The sequence below is a fragment of the Chionomys nivalis genome, chromosome 2 (assembly GCF_950005125.1).
Source record: "Chionomys nivalis chromosome 2, mChiNiv1.1, whole genome shotgun sequence".
Classification (NCBI taxonomy): Eukaryota; Metazoa; Chordata; class Mammalia; order Rodentia; family Cricetidae; genus Chionomys; species Chionomys nivalis.
In genome coordinates this window covers 4,601,817-4,621,864 of record NC_080087.1, presented here as the reverse complement: position 1 = coordinate 4,621,864, position 20,048 = coordinate 4,601,817, and the positions used below count along the sequence as shown (strand labels likewise).

Here is a 20,048-nt window from a genome sequence, read left to right as displayed (position 1 = left end):
GTGCAGTAGTTCACTTTGTCCAGGGAAACAAGGCTGCATCGCTGCCCAGACAAACTTGACAAGGCTCAGCCCTAAAGTTCAGTTCAACGACTCGAGCATGTGCTATTTGCTGGGTTCATGACCACCCACATTTCAGAACTGTCCGGCATTCTCTCAAGTGAGCCTCCTGCAAACCTGGAGGTTAGGGAAGAGCCACAGGGGAGAACAAAGGTAGCTTTGGAAGGGTCTGCGCCAATACACAGATTTATGTGGGCTGTTCGTGAACCATGAAAGCAAGTATCTGTGCACCGCTGTGGGAAATGCCAGTACTGAGCCACTGCCCCAGATCTTGTCCCCATCAAGCCCAAGTAAGCCCTTCCCACATTCTTTAATTTAGAGGAATTAAGACCAGTAACTACACACACGACTAGGGATCACTTTACAGCAGCATACCCAGGAGCTGCAGCGTGCCTGTCAGATTTCAGCCCTGGAAAATGTCCTCTGTGCCAATACAAAAACAATCCTCAAAGGGAGTGAAACTTGACGTTCTGGGATAATCACTCACATAAAGGGAAACCTTTTGTGGTTTCTAAGTCTAAAACTTGCTTTTTGAGCACGGGGGACGTTTAGGAAGGCAGCTGCAGCCTCGCGCCAGGGCCAGTATCTCCCGTGCAAACGCCATTTCTAAACTGAGTTTAGAAAACCACTTTTCTTGCCATTTAAATTCCTCTTGGTCCAGATTTCCATTTTCACTCTAAGGGCTGGAAAGTATCAGTCATTAAATATCAGCAAGAATATATTTTCCAAACTACGTCAATTGTTTTTTATAAATTGACTCTGTGGCCACAATAAATCTATTTGAACATATCTGATGTCTCTGTAGACACACGAGAAATGAATAATGAAACTGGCCTTGTTCTGAAACAACTACTTAAAACATGAATATGCTAGAAAACATGGACCTCACGACCCTCCCATAAAGAGCAAGCACATTCACGCAGAACGTATACATTGGAGTCTTTCTAAGGTGAGTTTGCAGTTGGGCCATGAAGAGTGGTCGTGGGCAAATCAAGTGCAATCTGAAGTTACACTGAAGATCAAGGACGCAGCAATGCAGATTCTTCATTTCCTTTTATAGCTTTGGATAAATGAAGTCAGTGTACATGGCTTTGTTTACATGCTAGGTACCTTAGGTCATGAAACATCCCCACTGAATATGTTATACGAACACACAACAATGATTTATTTCTATAGACTTGTGACTTGTAGATTCATAAAATATAGACTCATTCACCACGTAATCCTAGTCCAGAGACATGATGCTAAACCTAACATATAGATAAGAATTCTTGTCACAGAAAACTCCAGATGCTGGGTAGGAAAAAAAGGGAAAGGAAAGCAACAGAGAGAACAGGCAGAGGAATGCCAAGTAGCCCAGAGAATGGCCAGCTTAGGTAATGATGACCTAGAAAGGGTATCAGGAATCTGGACTAGGTACTAACACTAAGCCTGGAGTAGATAAACTGTTTCTTAGTAAAGGTACTGTAACATGGGCCTCATCTTCTGTCAGCTGTCAATGTTGCTCAATTATTTATAAACAGAATGATATAATCAGTATTTTCTTCAAAATATAGGGTTTGTAGTTAGAGAAAGGTAAACATAAAGCAAGATATGAATTGGCACAGTTGGATGCAGGTCTAGTCTCAGGATGCTGAGACAGACAAACTCCATGTCAAACCATCAGATTTATGTTCACAATGTCTCCTAGTAACCGTTCAGTGGTCACAAAGGAATAAATTTCTGGTGACAGATTACACTTCTCTCAATTCACTTCCATCATAGAAAGTCCACACTTCAATCCACAACCCAGAACTTGTTCAGCATCAAGCTTGACCACACTCCCTCTACCTTGTAAAACTCAGAATCACCAGGCTTGGATTGTGCTAATTCATTTTACAGGAAAAGCATATATTTATTTAATATTTCTACTACTTTCTTTCTTCTTTTTATTAATTAAACTTTTTCTTTGACAATTTCAGACTTGTATAAGATGGATACAGCTCTCCCTTCCCCCTCTCAACTCTGCCCATCTCTATCTACCCAACCCTTTCCTACAAATCTCTTTCACATATTCTTGCCTGTTTTGTTTCATTTTGTGACCCACACCTTTAACCTTAGCACTCAGGAGGCAAAGGCTGGTGGATCTCTGAGTCAGTGTCAGCCTGGTCTACAGAGGGAGTTCCAGGACAACCAAGGCTACATTCTACCTTGAAAAACAAAAAAGACAAGGGTTTCAAAAATAGCAATTATTAATATGTTCAAGGACCTTAAAGAGGATATGAATAAACTACTTAATGAGGTCTGTGTAGACACAAAGAGTGGAATGAAATAATAGAAACAGTTTAATACATAGAAGCAGGAATAGAATCACTAAAGGAAAGCCAAACTGAGAAAAAATGGAAATGAAAGTTTTAAGAAGTCAAGCAGAAACCTTAGAGGTGAGCCTCACCAAGAGATAGACATGAAAGAGAGAGTCTTAGGTATTAAAGACAAGATAGGTGTAATGGGCATCTCAAAGAAAATGTTAAATCTGAAAGAAAGAAAGAAAGAAAGAAAGGAAGGAAGGAAGGAAGGAAGGAAGGAAGAAAGAAAGAAAGAAAGAAAGAAAGAAAGAAAGAAAGAAAGAAAGAAAGAAAGAGGAAAGGGGCACAAAACATCCAAGAAATCTTTGACACTAGGAAAAGACTAAATCTATGAATAACAGTAAAAGAAAAAGACTAAATCAATGAATAACAGAAAAAGAAGAAGAAACCCAAGTCAAAGGCAGAGAAAATAAATATTTTTAACAAAATTATGAAAGAACATTTCCCCAGCCTAAAGAAAGGAGTAGTCTATCAAGGTAATTAGAAATTTACAGAATACCAAGCAGACAGGAACAGAAACGAAATTCCCCACAACACATAATAATAAAAACACTAAATATACAAACAAAGAAAGAATATTAAATGCTGCGAAGGAAAAAGACCAAGTAATGTTAAGGGCAGGTCATTTCAAATAATATCTGTCTTCTCAGTGAAGACTCCAGAAGCCAGAAGGGACTGGCTGGATGTTCTACAAACTCTGAGAGACCACAGACGCCAGGCTAAACTATTATACCCAGCAAAACTATCAATACAATAGCTGTATAAAGAAAAAGATTCTATTATAAAACTGGAATTAAGAAATATCTACCTACCAATCCAACTCTATAGAAGGTACAAGAAGGAAAACCAGTCTGAAGAGGTTAAAGACACCAAAAAAGACACAAACCTGAGAATAGCAAATCAAAAGTAGGAGGGGCACTCAAACCATAACAACAAAATAACAGGATGCTTATTGGTAACACTTGATATTAATAATCCAAAAATAGTGATCCTGCCTCCAGGAAACCTCAGAATGAAACTGGGAGTGAGAGCTGTCTGCCCCTGTTTTATAATCCTCTCTAGCATTGGGATTAAAGGTGTGAACCACTACCGCCTGGTTTCTATGTTTGGGGTTTCCATGGTTTCCCTTCATTCAACTAATGACTCAACTAGATGTGATCCATTCCTGGCACCAAATGTTTCAAATGGTGAAAGACACCCATCTGCAGCTCTGTCTTCCCCGTTACTAGGTGACTCCATGTAGAGTTCTTTCATAATGAATATATTTTAGGATGCTCACTGAGTAATACATATATACAAAACATCACACTATCTTATTAAATATCAAATACCACCGCCAGTAACATCAACAAGGAAAAAATTGTACCTATCCTTGATGCAGAAAGAGCATTTAACAAAAACCAAGGAGTATTTGTGATTAACAGTTCCAGTAATTTCAGAAGAATAAACAGTTACTTCAACTTTAGAAAAAGCTTCAACAAAATATTCACACATAGTATCACACTGGCTGGTATAAGTTCTAGAGAGAAATAAATGTTTATTTCATTTCATAAGAAGTGTAACAGATTAGAAAGGAAAGATAGCAGACCTACATGGAAATGATTATACAGGAATCCCCAAGAAGGCTTAAGGAACTAAGGCGAGAAGGGGGAAAAGCTTATAAGTCTAATAAATAAGTCATCGAGTCTGAAACTGTCACCAGCACAGGAGGGTCACTCTTGCTTCTGAGCACTAGCAAGGACTCTGTGGTCACTCTTGAGGAAAGAATAGACTCTGTTACAACTTTTCAAACCATAGAAGCAGATGGCTCACCTGGCAGACATCTCTCTGCTTCTCTCAGGACTCTTCCTGCACTCTCAGATCACTAAGGAAGAGGACTGAAATATCGATCCTTCACCTAGACCAGGGCCACAGCCCTTTAATACAGTTCCTCATGTTATGGTGACCCTCAACCGTACAATTATTTTGCTGCTACTTCATACTGTAATTTTGCTACTACTATGAACTGTAATGTAAATATCTGATATGCAACCCTAAAAGAGGCTGCAACTCACAGGCTGAGAATTGCTGATCTAGACATATCTAAATGAGAGTTTCACATCAAGCACGGGAAGCAAGGAATATCTTTCCCTGCACTCAGACCCTTGATCTTATTAAGAAGGTTCCATACCAAAAGTAAAGCTTACCATGTATCCAACAGGAATCTAAAAAAGAAATTCTGGTAAAACTCTCCATCTCTCTTGCCACGTGTCCAATAACAACTGTAGAGCCACCAAGCAAGATATGTACTTTGCTAAATAGGCCTCTGGATCTTCTGAGGTTGTGAAAGGAATCACTGGTTCCCTCAGTGCAAACACTTTGCATAGCTCCAATGACTGAAAGCAAGGAGCTCCCAGGACAGCAGCCCTGACCTGAGCCTCAGTCCACAGTGGGCTCCTCAGTCACTGCGCTGGTTTGTGTTTGGATTCTGCACAGAGAGAAAGCTACAGCAGTGTGGAGATCATGTTTTCCCTGGGATGAAGATCTGGGTGCCAGTTATTCCTGATTACATGCTGGCTTCAATACCAAGGCCACCGTCTACAGAGGAACCTTCTCAAGGTACAGGGAATTTAGCGAATACCAGACACACAGAGTCCTAGTCTGTGATACAGGCCTACAGGAGTTGACTAGAAGGCAGGCTCAGGGCCTGTGATTCACTGAAACAATCGGTTCCAAAAGAAGAAGACAGGGAACCCTTCCCTGCAGTGCACATATTTCCCTAGAGCTGAGAAAGCAGACTTCACTGTGGTGTGTGCAGCACAGTGTCCTCAACTCCTGCACACTTCCAGGATCCCACCCAAAGTCAACAGAGTTAAACACCAATTGGAAAATAGAAGCTAAATTACCAAAAAGGAAAAGAGAAAAAAGAATGAGCAGGTAGTTACTCCAAGGTTCAAAAGCCCCACTATTTACATTCAGGGCAACAGAGCTGCCTGCATGGTGCTCTCTAAAGCAACTCTACATATGAAGAAATTAACATATCATTTCCTTCCAGGCACTATAAAAACAGCGGGGGGGGGGGGGGGGCAGGGACACTGGCTCCACACCGTCTGTCCCCAGCCTGTTTTCCTTACTATCTCCACAAAGCTGCCGCTAGCCAATATCTCTGGAAACCGCTGACCAGAGCCCCCTATCCACCAGACACTGTTCCAAGACCTCTAGGGGCTGCCCAAAGCCACAGTTAGCACAAAGCCCTGTAATTCGGGGCACTTTCCATCTTAACTAAGCTTTTGGCCGCGAGTTCTACAGTCTGAGGTACAGCAACAAAACCAGTACAAATTTCTTTTTCCTTCTTCCCAGTCTGATGGAGAGAAAATCTGTTCTTATATAGATTTTAGCGATGTCAGCAGAAGCTTCGCCTTTGTCCTGTCAAGGACTCACACCGCCTTCTCATGGAAAGGGAAATCTCCTCTCTGGTCAGCTGGACTCCCACCATCAGCACTCTGGTACTTTGGAGCCACTGTGAAGTCAAACAAGGGTCACTTGAAAACAAGCACTGTGGAACCTCCACAGACTATATAAGTGAAGTATCCCGTGAGTGGGCGGTGAACACACTGTGGAACCTCCACAGACTATATAAGTGAAGTATCCCGTGAGTGGGCGGTGAACACACTGTGGAACCTCCACAGACTATATAAGTGAAGTATCTCGTGAGTGGGCTGTGAACACAGTGGGCTCACTGGACAAAGGGTTGGCTAATGTCCCAGGTAAAACAGAATAAGATGGCAAAGAATACTCAAAACGACAAAGAATTTAAACCTTGTAAATTATTCACTCCTGTAGTTTCCTATCTAATATTTTTGGCTCATCAATGGGTAATTGAAGCTATAAATAATGACACTATGGTATATGGCAGCTACTGTGCTCATCTTGTGATAACTGACTTATCAGAACAGGACCACACGTTATCTATATAGCAGGGAGTGTGTGTGAACTCCGTGATAAGTGCCAAGTACTACAGCACATGAGAGCATGCCTCCTGACTCGCTGGGCTCGGAACCTTTCTGAAGCCTGCAGACGCCACATGCTGAGGTGCCCAGGTCCTTAGACACAGCAGGGACACCAGTGTCAAGATGAAGATTAAATACAAAAAGGGCTGTCTTCATCATCTAATAAATCAAAACGAAACCAGAGTTTTGGTGTGTGTCTCTTGGATAATGAACGATTTTTGCACTCTCCTCTCTGAGGTACTCCAATATTAACGGCTAACAAAGAATGTAAGGGAAAGATACAGACTTGAAGAAAGACAATAATAGATGGTGGACTTGTACACATGGGGAATTGCTGGAGATGGTGTGTGTGGTTGGGGGAGGGGCTTGGTATGCTATGACATGTGTCCCAGAACCTGAAGCAGGAGAGTTCGTGTCTGACAGGAGAGAGTGGATCCGGAGCAGAGAAAGGGCAGAGGCACGTAGGTGTCTGAAGACCACAGTGAGAAGGCAGGACAACAGTGCCAGGAAGCCAAGAGGGCCTCCCAGGGAAGACATGGAAACAGTATCCGTTACTGCCGGAAGCTTTCCTTGGAGACAGAAGGGACACATCTCTTGGAGCTAGCAGGCAGAGGAATCCCAGTGACTTCACCTGTTCTCTGACACTTTCTTTAACCATGCATCTCCCCCTATGATGCTCTGTCACGAACCTCAAAGCCAAATTGTACAGCTTTCTTGATTTCTCTTAAGTACCAAGAGAGCAACAGCCTTGTCTAGCTTCCCAGTAAAGCAGATCCTATTCTTCAACATCTTTGGGGAAGGACTCTATGATAGGCTCCCTCAGTTCATATGACCCCCGAGTTCAAACGCAACCTCTTAAGAAAGACTTATTATGAACTTGAGGTCTCTTCTGCTCCTTCCTCATCCTAATGGTCCTCAGAGCCAGAACAACTGGCGTGCTGCATTGGAACTCGTGACACTCACCGTGACTCTGTGGGTAGCCATGTTATCTATACTGACCGTCTGGGAAATGTGTCCAAGACTGCATCTCAAGAAAAAAGATTTGCCTCCCTTCTTACTGGAGTGAACCTCTAAATATTAGCAATACTTGGATCAGGAGGACTAGGAGCATTTTCTAAAACCAGGGAGGGAATGGTTTTTCATCAGGTTGGCAGCTTTCTGAGCAGAGATGTATAGAGACATTATAGAGATGTATAGAGACATTATAGAGATGTATAGAGATGTATAACAGAGACATTATAGAGATGTATCTGTAACAATGCACCTTAGACTTAGGGCTTCAGGGAACCCCCAATCTCGTTCTATAAGTAGGAATGTAGGAGTTCTACTCTGTCCTAATAAACAGCTGAACAGACTCAACCCTGGTCCCTTTCTTTGCTCCCTGAGAGAAGACCCAGCGCAAAGCAGTGACCCTGCTAGAGAAAGGAGGAAAGCCGCCCAGATAGAGTGACTAAAACCAGTACCTTCAGGGACACCTGTACTGCCCTTCACAAAGGCCAAGCAGGACAAGTCAGAGATTCAAACCTCCAGGGGAGAAGCCCCATTGTGAGAGCCTCTATCTCCATGGGAACCACTGGGGGGAAAGTTCTTTGTTCCTAAAACAGCTAAGAGCATTTGTCCTCCGCCTGCTGTCAGGGAACTAACCAACCACAGCACCCCTCCTGCTGGGGGCTGTTAGAGCTTAAATAACCCGGAAAGGAAAAACTGTAACTTCAGTTAGCCAGCCTGTCCCATCTACATGTAGGGTGTGAGAAGGCTGAGCCCAGGGACCAGGTTCATAAGATAAAAACCTCATCACAGGGCTGGAGGAGCTTTCAGTGGTTCCTTCAACTTAAGCATTATACATCTAAATTTTAACCAAAAAATTACAAATCATACAGAAGTCCAAAAGGAATTTCAACAAATGTATCAACACCAGAAGCAGATTCTACATGGTAGAGATATTGGAATGGAAACAAATTGAATTTCGAAAACTAAGATTAACTTGCTAAGGGACAGCCCAAGGAGTAAGGCAGCCAGCATGCCAGAATGCGTGTGCTCCGAGGAGTAAGGCAGCCAGCATGCCAGACTGTGTGTCGTGGGAACACCCAGGAACAAGAGCGAATGGAGTAGAAGGTGTAATTTGGATGAACTGAATTTCCCTAAAGCAATGTCAGGAAGCTCAGAGAACTCATGCAGGATAAACACCAACAAAACTACAGCTAGGAATAGCATTTACAAAATGAAGAAAAGTCAGAAAAAGAAATATTCTCCAAAGAAACCGGAAAGAAACAAACCTTCAAAGAAAAAAGTAAGAATTGGAGCCAGTTCTCAGAAACTTTGCAAACATGGAGACAGTGACGTGGAGAATTTCAGGTACTGAAAGAGGAGAGAGAATCTCTCATTTAGTACCTTGGAAAATTCTCTAAAAAAAAAAAAGTAAAACATCCTCAGTCCCCTAAAAAGAGAGAAAGAGGAGGATTTTGTTCCTGACAAAGCTTCCTCGCTAAAGCCTTCCCTGAAATCCGTTCTTTCAGCAGAAAGACAATGGTTTGGAAATTCAGATTCATGTCATCCAGGAGAAGAAACTGGGGGCAAAATAAAAGTTCCAATAATTGACGGACCTAACCCCTCTCCCCACAAACAAAAAACCCACTTGATTTAAAAGAAGAGCAACAGCGCATTTGAAGGTGTCGGTGCAAATGCAACTGTGCATTTGAAGGAGTCGGTGTGAATGCAGCTGTGCATTTGAAGGTGTCGGTGTGAATGCAGCTGTGCATTTGAAGGTGTCGGTGTGATGCAACTGTGCATTTGAAGGTGTCGGTGTGAATGCAACTGTGCATTTGAAGGAGTCGGTGCGAATGCAGCTGTGCATTTGAAGGTGTCAGTGTGAATGCGGCTGTGCATTTGAAGGTTTCGGTGCAATGCAATTGTCAGTGACATAACGGGAAATGGGAGGGATGGAGAAGGATGCGGATGTTGTTATTGCGCACTTGCAGGATCCGTATGTCAGCTTGCTAGTGTGTAAACCTAGTTATAAATGTATAATGAAAACTTTAGGATGAGCATCACAAGGCCAAAAGGAGTAAGAACTGAAAAGTTATAAGTTAAAGCTGATACACTAAGAAAGGAGAGAGGTGGAATCAAGCTCAATCAACGCCACAAAAGTCAGAAAAAGAGGGGAAAAAAACACAGAAACTGGAACAAATAACAAACCATGATAAAAATCTAAATGCAGACTATTTACAAGAAACCGCATTTAAAGTACATACACATAGGTGTTAAAAATCAATGGACTATTTAATCCCAGCACTCGGGAGGCAGAGGCAGGCGGATCTCTGGGAGTTCGAGACCAGCCTGGTCTACAGAGCTAGTTCCAGGACAGGCTCCAAAGCTACAGAGAAACCCTGTCTCGAAAAACCAAAAAAAAAAAAAAAAAAAAAAAAAATCAATGGACTGGAGGTGAACCCAAAGAAAAACATATAGTTATCCTCCTGGATATTAGAAGTAGACAAGGTTGCTGGGCAAAAATTGGGAACTGGGGGGTGGGGTGGGATGGGGGAAAGGGGAGATGGGGAGAGAAAAGTGAGAAGGGGAGGATGGGGAGAGCTTGGGGGAATGGGATGGTTAGGATAAAGGAAGGGTGGATATGGGAGCAGGGAAGTATATATCTTAATGAAGGGAGCCATTTTAGGGTTGGCAAGAGTCTTGACTCTAGAGGGGCTCCCGGGTGTCCAGGGAGATGTCCCCAGCTAGATCCTTTGGCAGCTGAGGAGAGAGAGCCTGAAATGGCCCAATCCTATAGCCATACTAATGAATATCTTGCATATCACCATAGAACCTTCATCTGGCGATAGATGGAGATAAAGACAGAGACCCAAATTGGAGCACTGGACTGAGATCCCAAGGTCCAAATGAGGAGCAGAAGGAGGGAGAACATGATAAGCGGCACTGATTTACATCACATGACAGGATGTCTAGAGTCAAAGCCAAGCATGTGCCAGGAACACCAGCAGGCCCTGGACCACAGCAATTCTGTGTCAGAGACAAGTATGGGTTAACAGCACGCTGCTGCACACAGGTCAGGCTGAAGCACATGTAACGCGATTCCTTCTCGGTATCAAAGCTTGGGTTATAGAAAGACAGGTGAAGCTGGCGTTCCTGAAGACTCAGAGTCTGCAGATATAGAACACTTTTAAGTCTTCCACATTGTCCATAGCAGCCGTGTTTCTACACAGCTGGTGTGAAACTCTTATTCCCTCCCGGCCTTCAATCATTAAGACAGTGTCTTTACAAACTCTGTGATACCCTTTGTGTGCCCAAATTCTTTTCACACCTGTCTCCTGCTTGCTTTCTGAGTTCTGTCTACAGTGTCTCTGTTTGGCTTACACAGAGCTGCATCTGCCATTGGGTGCATGTGGCTTTCTATAATGCAGTAAGAGCAAACATACTGAATGATAAAGACTTTAAGAAATCTATATTTCTCTTTCTCCCAATAAGTTTACTACCAAATTTCCTCTCCTGGTACCCAAAACTATCATATAATCTTTTCCTCATTTTGATTTTTTTTTTTTTGAGACAGGATCACATAAAGCCCAGACTGACCCCGCAGTGGATATGTAGCTCAGGATGACCCTTCTGCGTCAATCTCTGGAGCACTGGGACTATAGGCACTGGGCACAGCTGTGTGCACTCTTTAATACCATGAAGACTTCATCAAAAGAAAACCTGGCCATCTTTTAGATGTACCGTAAGACAGTATGAACTGGAGAGGCCCTGGTCACACCAGAAGACTGTACCTGAGGAGCTGCTGGGTTGAAGGCAACCTCAGTGACTGTGTCTGTGTGTCCTGCGAGACGGTAGAGGAAGCTGCTGGAGCCCATTTCATACACGTAGGCCTAGGAGACAAGACAAGCAGATGTTCGCGGCTGACAGGACTGAAGGTCACTGTTAAAATCTCAGCTCCTTCACACTATGTGTGTAGCTCTCAAACCGTATTATACTACGTGTTCCCACGTCTTATTCTCCCACTTTAGAAGCCTTTCTAGGTAGGAGTGATTTCTTAGACGAGACTGAGAGCCTGGTGTACGCCAGGTGCTCAGTATATCTGCACATGGGTCACACCTGAGGCCCAAACTGACTTCTACAGAAAAGGAAGGAGGAGAGACAAAACTTACACTTGTTAGACATGCATATTTACTAAGCATCTGCTATATTCCAGGCAAAGGGGATAGATTACTTTTCACTTTGACAAATGTCCAAGTCCTTATTATATTAAAAAGAAAAGAAAGAAAAGAAGAAAGGAAAGAAGAGAGGAGGGAGAGAGGGAAGGAAGGAAGGAAGGAAGGAAGGAAGGAAGGAAGGAAGGAAGGAAGGGGGAGAGAGAGAAAGAAAGAAAGAAAAAGAAAGAAAGAAAGAAAGAAAGAAAGAAAGAAAGAAAGAAAGAAAGAAAGAAAGAAAAGAGAAGAGAAGAGAAGAGAAGAGAAGAGAAGAGAAGAGAAGAGAAGAGAAGAGAAGCCCGCTCTACTGACTCAGCCTCCAGAGACCCTTGCGCACTTTTCAGGCAGTTTGTTGATGTTCTTTCATACACCATAGAGCAGTATTTTCCATGAAATATTCTAAAACAACGGCTCTCAACCTTTCTAATGCTGTGACTTCATGCTGTGTTGATCCCCAACCATAAAATTATTTTGTGGCTACTTCATAGCTGTAATTTTGCTACTGTTTGAAACCCTAATGTAAATACCTCCTGCGCAGGATATCTGCTGTGCGGCCCCCAAAGGGGTCATGAGCAGTGGTTGAAAACCCCACTGCTCTGAACACTGTCTGAACGAGGAACGGATGGCTCTGGCTTTCATTCCAGTTTGACAAAGGAATACCAAAGCACTCCTCCCTTCGGTGGCAGTGAAACAGTGGGATGCTTTTAAGTGCCAAACACCCATTTTTGTAAAAAGCTGAAGCACTGAGATCTATAATACCACATGCGAAGCCAACCAGTGAGCTCTCAGAACACACTTTCCTTGGGCTGTTACCTGAACGCAAAGAGTCAGTTACAGAGAGCCTGTGGGTAATGATGGCAGACAAAATTGCAAGTGGAGTCAATGGTGTTAAGTCTTCAGAGCTTTGTGCTAAACCTTGCAACTGCTTCTAAAAATGAAGTTTAGCAGTATTCCAGAGAAACCAGCAGTTGTTCCCACGAATAAAGGGCCACACATATTTAAAGTCTTTTCTTTTCAAAGCAATTTAGTTTATTCTAGGATTTTTTTGTTTGTTTTTTGGTTTTTGTTTTGTTTTGTTTTTCGAGAAAGGGTTTCTCTGTGGTTTTGGAGCCTGTCCCGGAACTAGCTCTTGTAGACCAGGCTGGTCTCGAACTCCCAGAGATCCGCCTGCCTCTGCCTCCCGAGTGCTGGGATTAAAGGCGTGCGCCACCACCGCCCGGCCTTATTCTAGGATTTTGTTGACCACCAGTCTTCTTAATTTTGCTCCTCCTAGAGAAAGAAGGAATCAGCTGACCGTGTGAGCATTTTGCCATCCTGATGCCCTGCTTGTGAACAGAGGTTCTTGTCTTCTCCCATGGAGCCTGAGCTCCTTTCAGAGACTATGAGCAGGACTGGGGCAGAACAAGGAGCGCTGGGGCTCTTCTCGGTCCTCCAGCAGCACCAGTAAGCATCCCTCAGTCAGACCCAGGCCCTTGCTTGGGCACCACCATTTTTGTGCCTCGTGTGACTCTCAAAATGCATTTTTATGAGGACATTTTATAAAAGACAAGCCCTCAGTTCATTAAGTGACCTTTCAGATGGCAGAGGGATTTGAGACACACGGTGGAGGAAGGGGAAGGAGCCAGCTCAGTTTCCAGCCAAGGAGCACCAAGACCTCACAGAGGCTGGTCTCCTCTCTGGGCTTAGCCTCCAGCTATGTGGCAGTGTGTCCCACAGTGCTGGGACTCATTAGGACCTCTGTGTTCCAAGTCTGCAGGTAGTGTGGATCTGGCATAGAAGATATGTGGCGAGGAGGGTGGCAGCTGCATGGGGAGAAGCAATGCAATAGAGGTAAGGACACCTTACCACACACGAGCTGCACTGTATGGATTAATGTCATCACCCTGTCATGCCTACACTGTGTTTTCCCCCACTCAATTCAGGGGGTATATAAGATGTTTGGAGAATAAAGAGAGATCTGGCTTCTTCCATGATGACCGTGTAAGCTGTTTTATTCCTCGCGACTCCGTTCGAGCCGGGTTAGGGAATCTGTGTTGGACCCACACGGGCTCCGACATAATGGTGCCGTAACGTGGTGCTGACTACTGAACCCCGAGATTAAAGACAACGTGGTGCTGTCTACTGAACCCCGAGACCAATGCCAGAGGAAGAAGTACGAAAAGGAACGTGGTGCTGACTGCCGAACTCCATGACCCCAGAGAAGGGACAACACGAGAGAGAGAGAGAGAGAGAGAGAGAGAGAGAGAGAGAGAGACGGTGAATGCTGATTGCTGGATCCCAGAGGGAAACCGGACAAAGGATGGAGGAGAATCGCGAGGCTGATCGGCGCTCCCCCAAAAGCAAGGAAGAGGTGACCAGATGTGAGGAACCCACGAGAGAAAAAAATCGGTGGATGCCTGAATAGTGAGCGCTCAGAAACAGAGATGTAGCATAGAGAAAGAAATGTAGAAAAAAAGAGGGCAAAATTTAAATTGGTAGTAAAAAATTTATAAATAAGTTAGATATGGGATAAGGAAAAAGTATTCGGTATATATGTTGGCAACTTAATTTAGAGTGGAGCAGAACATTGACAGAATTATTGAGAATCTGTAAGCGTGATATATGCAGAATTGCAGCTTTTATTGCCTGCTAAATAAGTAGGAAAGGTAAGAAAAAATAACTTTTAGCCCAAGAATCACCAAGTCACTGCAGACTGAGGTGCCACGTGCTCACAGTAGCCAGTTAATCTAACCCACCTGTTGGTAAAAGGCAAGGAGAAGCAAGAATAAGTTTAGAGAGCAAATTTAACCTTACACAGTCTATAGAACAGAGGAGAGGATTCAGAAATTCTTCTAATTTTATGATTTACAAGTTAAAATAAAAAAGATAGTTAAAAATCTGCCTTCCAGAGCTCAGAAACGCAGTCTAACAAAGAGAGCCTGTGTCCTACCCCCTGCCGTGCAGCGAAGCTTCAACTGAATGAAAAGGCCAGGTTTAAATTAAGGTAGCCTCTGAGATAAACAGGTTAAAATGCTTGTTTTTCATTTCACAATTTTGCCTTTTTGTCAAAAGTCTGTTGTTTATAGGCAAGTGAATTCATATCCAAGGTGGATTGATTCCAGTACTGTGGCTCTGTAGTAAAGTTTAAAGTCAGAGATTGTAATGCATTCAGAAGTTCCTTGATTGTACAGGATTTTAAGATTGTTTAGGCTATCCTGAGTCTTTGTCTTTTCTCATAAAGTTGAGGATTGTTTTTTCGGAGTCTGAAGAATTTTGTTATAAGTTTGATGGGCATTTGCATTAAATCTATGGATTGCTTTCAGTAAAATTGCCAATTTTGCTATATTGGCACTGTTTTTACAAGAGAATAGGAGATCTTTACATTTTCTGATGGCTTAAATTTATTCAGAGGTTTAAAGTTCTTATACAGGTTTTTCAATTTGTGTGATTAGAGTTACTCAAAGATTTGTGGTATTTGTGGCTATCTCATTTACATGGCTGAGCATGTGTCCTCGTGGTATGGTTGAGCATCTTTGTATATAGGCCCAGAGGAGGTATAGCTGACTTTTAAAATGGTTTGTTGCCTAATTTTCGGAGAATTCGACAGCAATAGAGGAGTTTCTCTTAAGTATAAGTTGTGAGCAGTGTTTTTGATCTTGGTCATGTTACAGAGATAAGATGGAGTCTCAGAGCTGCTTAGATTTGCATTTCTCCAATGGTTAAGAATGGTATATTTGAGCATTTTTTCAATGTCTTTCAGTCATTCTAAGTTCATCTATTGAGAGTTTTCAGTTTAGGTCTGTTGCAAATATTTTTAGTGGATTAATTGTTCTTTTGGTGACTAATTTCCGGAGTCCTGTACATGTTTTTGAAGTGGATTAATGATTAGTGAAGGTATTTTCCAGTTGTATAGGTTATTATGTCTTGTTGATTAAGTCCTTTGCTATATAGAAGCTACTCAGTTCAAGAGATCTTATTGTTTCTCTCAATGTGTATGCCACTAACGCTGTGTTAGAGTTGTACCAGTGCATTCAAGTGTTAATTCTAAAATTTTTCTTATATGAGGTTAAGTATTAGGTTTTATGTTGAGGTCTTAGAAAAGAGGAGAAGATGAATTTGGTTCGTCTGATGCATTTTGAGTACAGACCATAGATCCTCAGAGACCAGAACTCACTTTGTTTATAAATGGAAAAAGATTTTCTGGCCTCCTGGATACTGGCGCGGATACTTCCGTCATAACCGCCAGTCAGTGGCCTTCTAAGTGGCCCCAAAACAGAGACTATTACCCAGTTACAAGGAATTGGTCAGACTAGAAATCCTGAACAGAGTAGCAATGAACTGCAGTGGAAAGATGAGGAAGGACATGAAGGAACTTTTAAGCCGTATATTATTCCCCATTTACCTGTGAACTTATGGGGCAGAGATGTCATGTCCAGAATGGGAGTATATTTATACTCTCCCAGCACGGCTGTTACTAATCAGATGTTTCAACAAGGATTATTACCTAATCAAGGTTTAGGCAAAAATAATAAGGGAAAGGTAGATCCTGTCGTAGAAGATGGTAGACCTTCTAGAGCAGGATTAGGGTATTTTTAGGAGAGGTCACTGAAAGACCTGCACTCCATGCAGACCCGATAATATGGTAAAGTGATGAACCTGTATGGGTGAGTCAGTGGCCTCTAACACAAGAAAAACTACAATCTGCCCAGCAGTTAGTGCAGGAACAGCTGGATAGTGGACATATTTCACCATCTAATTCCCCATGGAACTCTTCAACTTTTGTCATTAAAAAGAAATCGGGAAAGTGGAGATTAATTCAGGATATAAGAGAGGTCAGTGCAATCATGCAGCCAATGGGAGCATTGCAACCAGGGTTGCCGTCCCCGGCAGCCATTCCAAAAGGCACGCATAAGATTATCTTAGACTTGAAAGATTGTTTTTATACAATTCCTTTAATGCCAAAAGATTGTCAAAGGTCTGCTTTTAGTATTCCTTCAGTTAATCTCAGAGAGTCAATGAGGATACTTTACTAGAGACATATGGATTGTTACAGCAGTGTCTAAGCCATGCAGGTCTGGTTATTGCTCCTGAGAAAGTACAGAGGCACCCGCATTTTCAATATCTAGGTCATATCTTATACCCCAAAGAAATTAAGCCTCAAAAGATAGAAATCAGGAAGGATGACTTAAAGACTCTTAATGACTTTCAAAGGCTATTAGGAAATATACAATGGCTAAGACCTTATTTGAGGTTTCCTACAGGAGCCCTTGAGCCGTTAAGTGAAATACTTAAAGAAGACAGTGATCCAAATTCTAGCAGGCAGCTTTCAGAAGCCGCCAGACAGACTCTCTCACAGATAGAGCAGGCTATACAGGAACAGCAGGTGTGCTATATTGATTATAGCCAGACATGGCAAGCATGTATTTTACCTACAAGGCTGACTCCTACAGCAGTCTTATGGCAGAACGGACCACTTTTATGGGTGCATCTGCCTGTATCACCAGCAAAAGTATTAAATCCTTATTTTGAAGCAGTAGCATGTTTAGCACAGAAGAGCAGAATGGAATCTAGAAAATATTTTGGTAAAGAACCAGCTTTAATCAATGTGCCTTACACTAAGCAGCAAATTGAATGGTTATTTCAAAATAGTGACTCATGGGCAATTGCGTTTGCTCAGTTTCAAGGTCAGATTAATAATCTTTTCCCAGCTGACCAGTTACTACAGTTTACACAACAGCATTCATTCATTTTTCCTAAAATAGTAGCAAAGAATCCCTTAAAGGATGCTTTGTTGGTTTTCACTGATGGCTCATCTAATGGAAAAGCTGCTTATGTTGTCAATGGCAAAGGACACGTGGTACAGACAGAACCAGCTTCAGCTCAAATAGTTGAACTGCGGGCTGTAGCTCTGGTATTTAAGAATTTTGATAATAAGGCTTTTAATTTATATACTGATAGCCGGTATATTTATGAAGCAATAAGGATCCTGGAAACAGTGTCATATATAGGAACTAGCAATGAACAAGTTAAAATATTGTTTCAGCAGATTCAGAAAGCCGTACAATGTAGAAAGTTACCATGTTTTGTGGGACATATCAGAGCGCATTCAAGTCTTCCTGGTCCGTTAGCTGAAGGTAATGCTCTAGCTGACGAACTTACAAAAATAATTGCCATATCTCAGGTTGAACTTGCACAGCAATCACATGCTTTGCATCATCAAAACAGCTTAAGTTTAAGAAAACAATTTAAGCTGACCAGGGAAGCTGCTCGACAAATTGTTAAACAATGTGAAAGATGCCCACAATATCTACTTGTGCCTCATCTGGAAGTAAATCCCCGAGGGATTCTTTCTAACCATATATGGCAAATGGATATAACTCATATTACTGATTTTGGAAAATTGAGATATGTGCATGTGACAATTGATACTTACTCAGGATTCATAATGGCCACAGCACAAACTGGGGAAGCTGCCAAGCATGTAATAACTCATTGCTTAAAATGCTTTTCATGAATGGGTTACCCCAAAGGTAATAAAGACAGACAATGGATCCGATATGTTAACAAAGCTTTTCAAAGATTTTGTACTCAATGGAATATCATTCATAAGACTGGTTTTCCATATAATCCTCAAGGACAAGGAATTGTGGAGCGTGCACATAGCTCCTTGAAAACACAACTCCAAAAAGTAAAGACAGGGGAGTTGTATCCTCAGACGCCACACAATGCCTTAAATCATGCATTGTTTACGCTAAATTTTCTAAATACAGATGTCCATGAGCGATCAGCCGCGGACAGATTGTGGCATAGCGGTACAAAAACCACATTTGCTAAAGCCAAATGGAAAGATCCGTGCACTGGGATTTGGAAGGGACCCGACCCCATCCTAATATGGGGTCAAGGGCATGTCTGTGTTTTCTCACAGGACGAAAACCAAGCAAGATGGCTTCCAGAGCGGCTAATTCAATACACTCAGCAGAAGGACAGCGGACCTGGACCTGAGGACAGCGTGGCTGACAACCGCGCCACAAAAGGAACAGAAAGAAAAGGGCTCCAGGAGGAATCCAGTAACCCAGCCCACAGAGAGGAGCCTGATCCGGACCCGGACCCGGACCCGCAACTCGCAGGGCTGCAAGGAGACTTCGGACAGAGAGATCCTGCTGAGAGGAGCTGACTGCGGTGTCTGCTGCTGGCTGTGGTGTGAGACCTGTTGCTTCAAAACTAAGATACAAACTGAACATTTGAGTGTTCTTGGTTTATGGGACAGAACTCATTTTGAATAAAATATTAAACCTAAGAACTAAGACCTAAGCTTTCCCCTCAGGGAAAGAAAGATACAAAATAAAGTATGACTAAAATCCCTCTTCACTTAACAAGGGGACAGACTAAGGGTTTAACAGCTACACAGAGACTGAAAATGAGATTTAATAACAACAAATGGTATTATACTCTTAATGGTAATGACCTGATATTTACAGCTGCATATAAGGTGATGGGAAAAATCTGGTAATGACCAATGGTGCTAAATACATCAGTAATGACTGAAAAGAATATAAATTTATGGTAAAGAAAATTATGAAATTATAAATAATTGGAGAGCTGGTACTGACCAGCTAAATGTGAAATTATGAATAATTTGGAGAGCTGGTACTGACCGGTTAAATATGAAATTATGAATAATTTGGAGAGCTGGTATTGACCGACTAAATATGAAATTATTAATAATTGGGAGAGCTGGTTTTGACCGGCTAAACATGAAATTATGAAAATTGGGAGAGCTGGTTTTGACTGGCTAAATATAAAATTACGGAATTAGAAATTTAAAGATCGGTATTGACCGATGATGTGAAAAAATCATGATTGTGAATTGCTGCGATTGACAGTTGGCTGAAAGAGAGGTTGTGACGATGAATGTTGAGAGTTGATATGTATGCTGAGAAAGTAAACTCTGAATGATGTTCTGTACCAGCAGAAGAAACATCTTCAACTCAGGTGATTCTACTCTCCTTTAAAATAGGAGAATATAGTCATTGGGAGCATAATTATTCATAAAGCGTTATGATACATCCTGACAAGAAATATGGCTGATACACAGGGCCTGAAAAGTATATTTCTCTCCACTAATCTCTTCTCTTTACAGAGGTCGGCAGTCAATGACGGGTTTGAAGCTTCTTCTCCCCAGATGCCCAAGACAGGGGCTTGCATAATTGATGCCTGTTCCAATGACGGGAAAATTTGGGTAAATGAAGAGGGCTTTGCCCAAACCAGGTGCGACTTATCTGTCCTGTTGCAGAAGCACAGGAGTTATTAAAATTAATAAGAGAGAGTGGATTGTGGGCCCATATTTCGATTTGGCACAGAAGCCATTAGCCCGGTCTGAGCTGGTCACATAGCTCTGCAGACAAACTGTCTCTGCCTTAACAAAAGCCAGGATGTGCTGCTCCTAGTTTCTTTTGTTAGAATATAGAGTACCTGAGAAG

At 42.3% G+C, this 20,048-nt stretch overlaps 1 protein-coding gene across 1 annotated transcript in view; it reads right to left on the bottom strand.

The window, feature by feature from the left end:
* Positions 1 to 11,150: 11,150 nt before the first annotated feature.
* Wdr27 (WD repeat domain 27) overlaps positions 11,151 to 20,048 on the bottom strand; it is a 64,330-nt gene continuing 55,432 nt past the window's right edge. The window contains exon 22 of the mRNA XM_057753562.1: positions 11,151 to 11,268. Within this exon, the coding sequence (XP_057609545.1) occupies positions 11,151 to 11,268 (118 nt within the window). The remainder of the gene's footprint in view (positions 11,269 to 20,048) is intronic.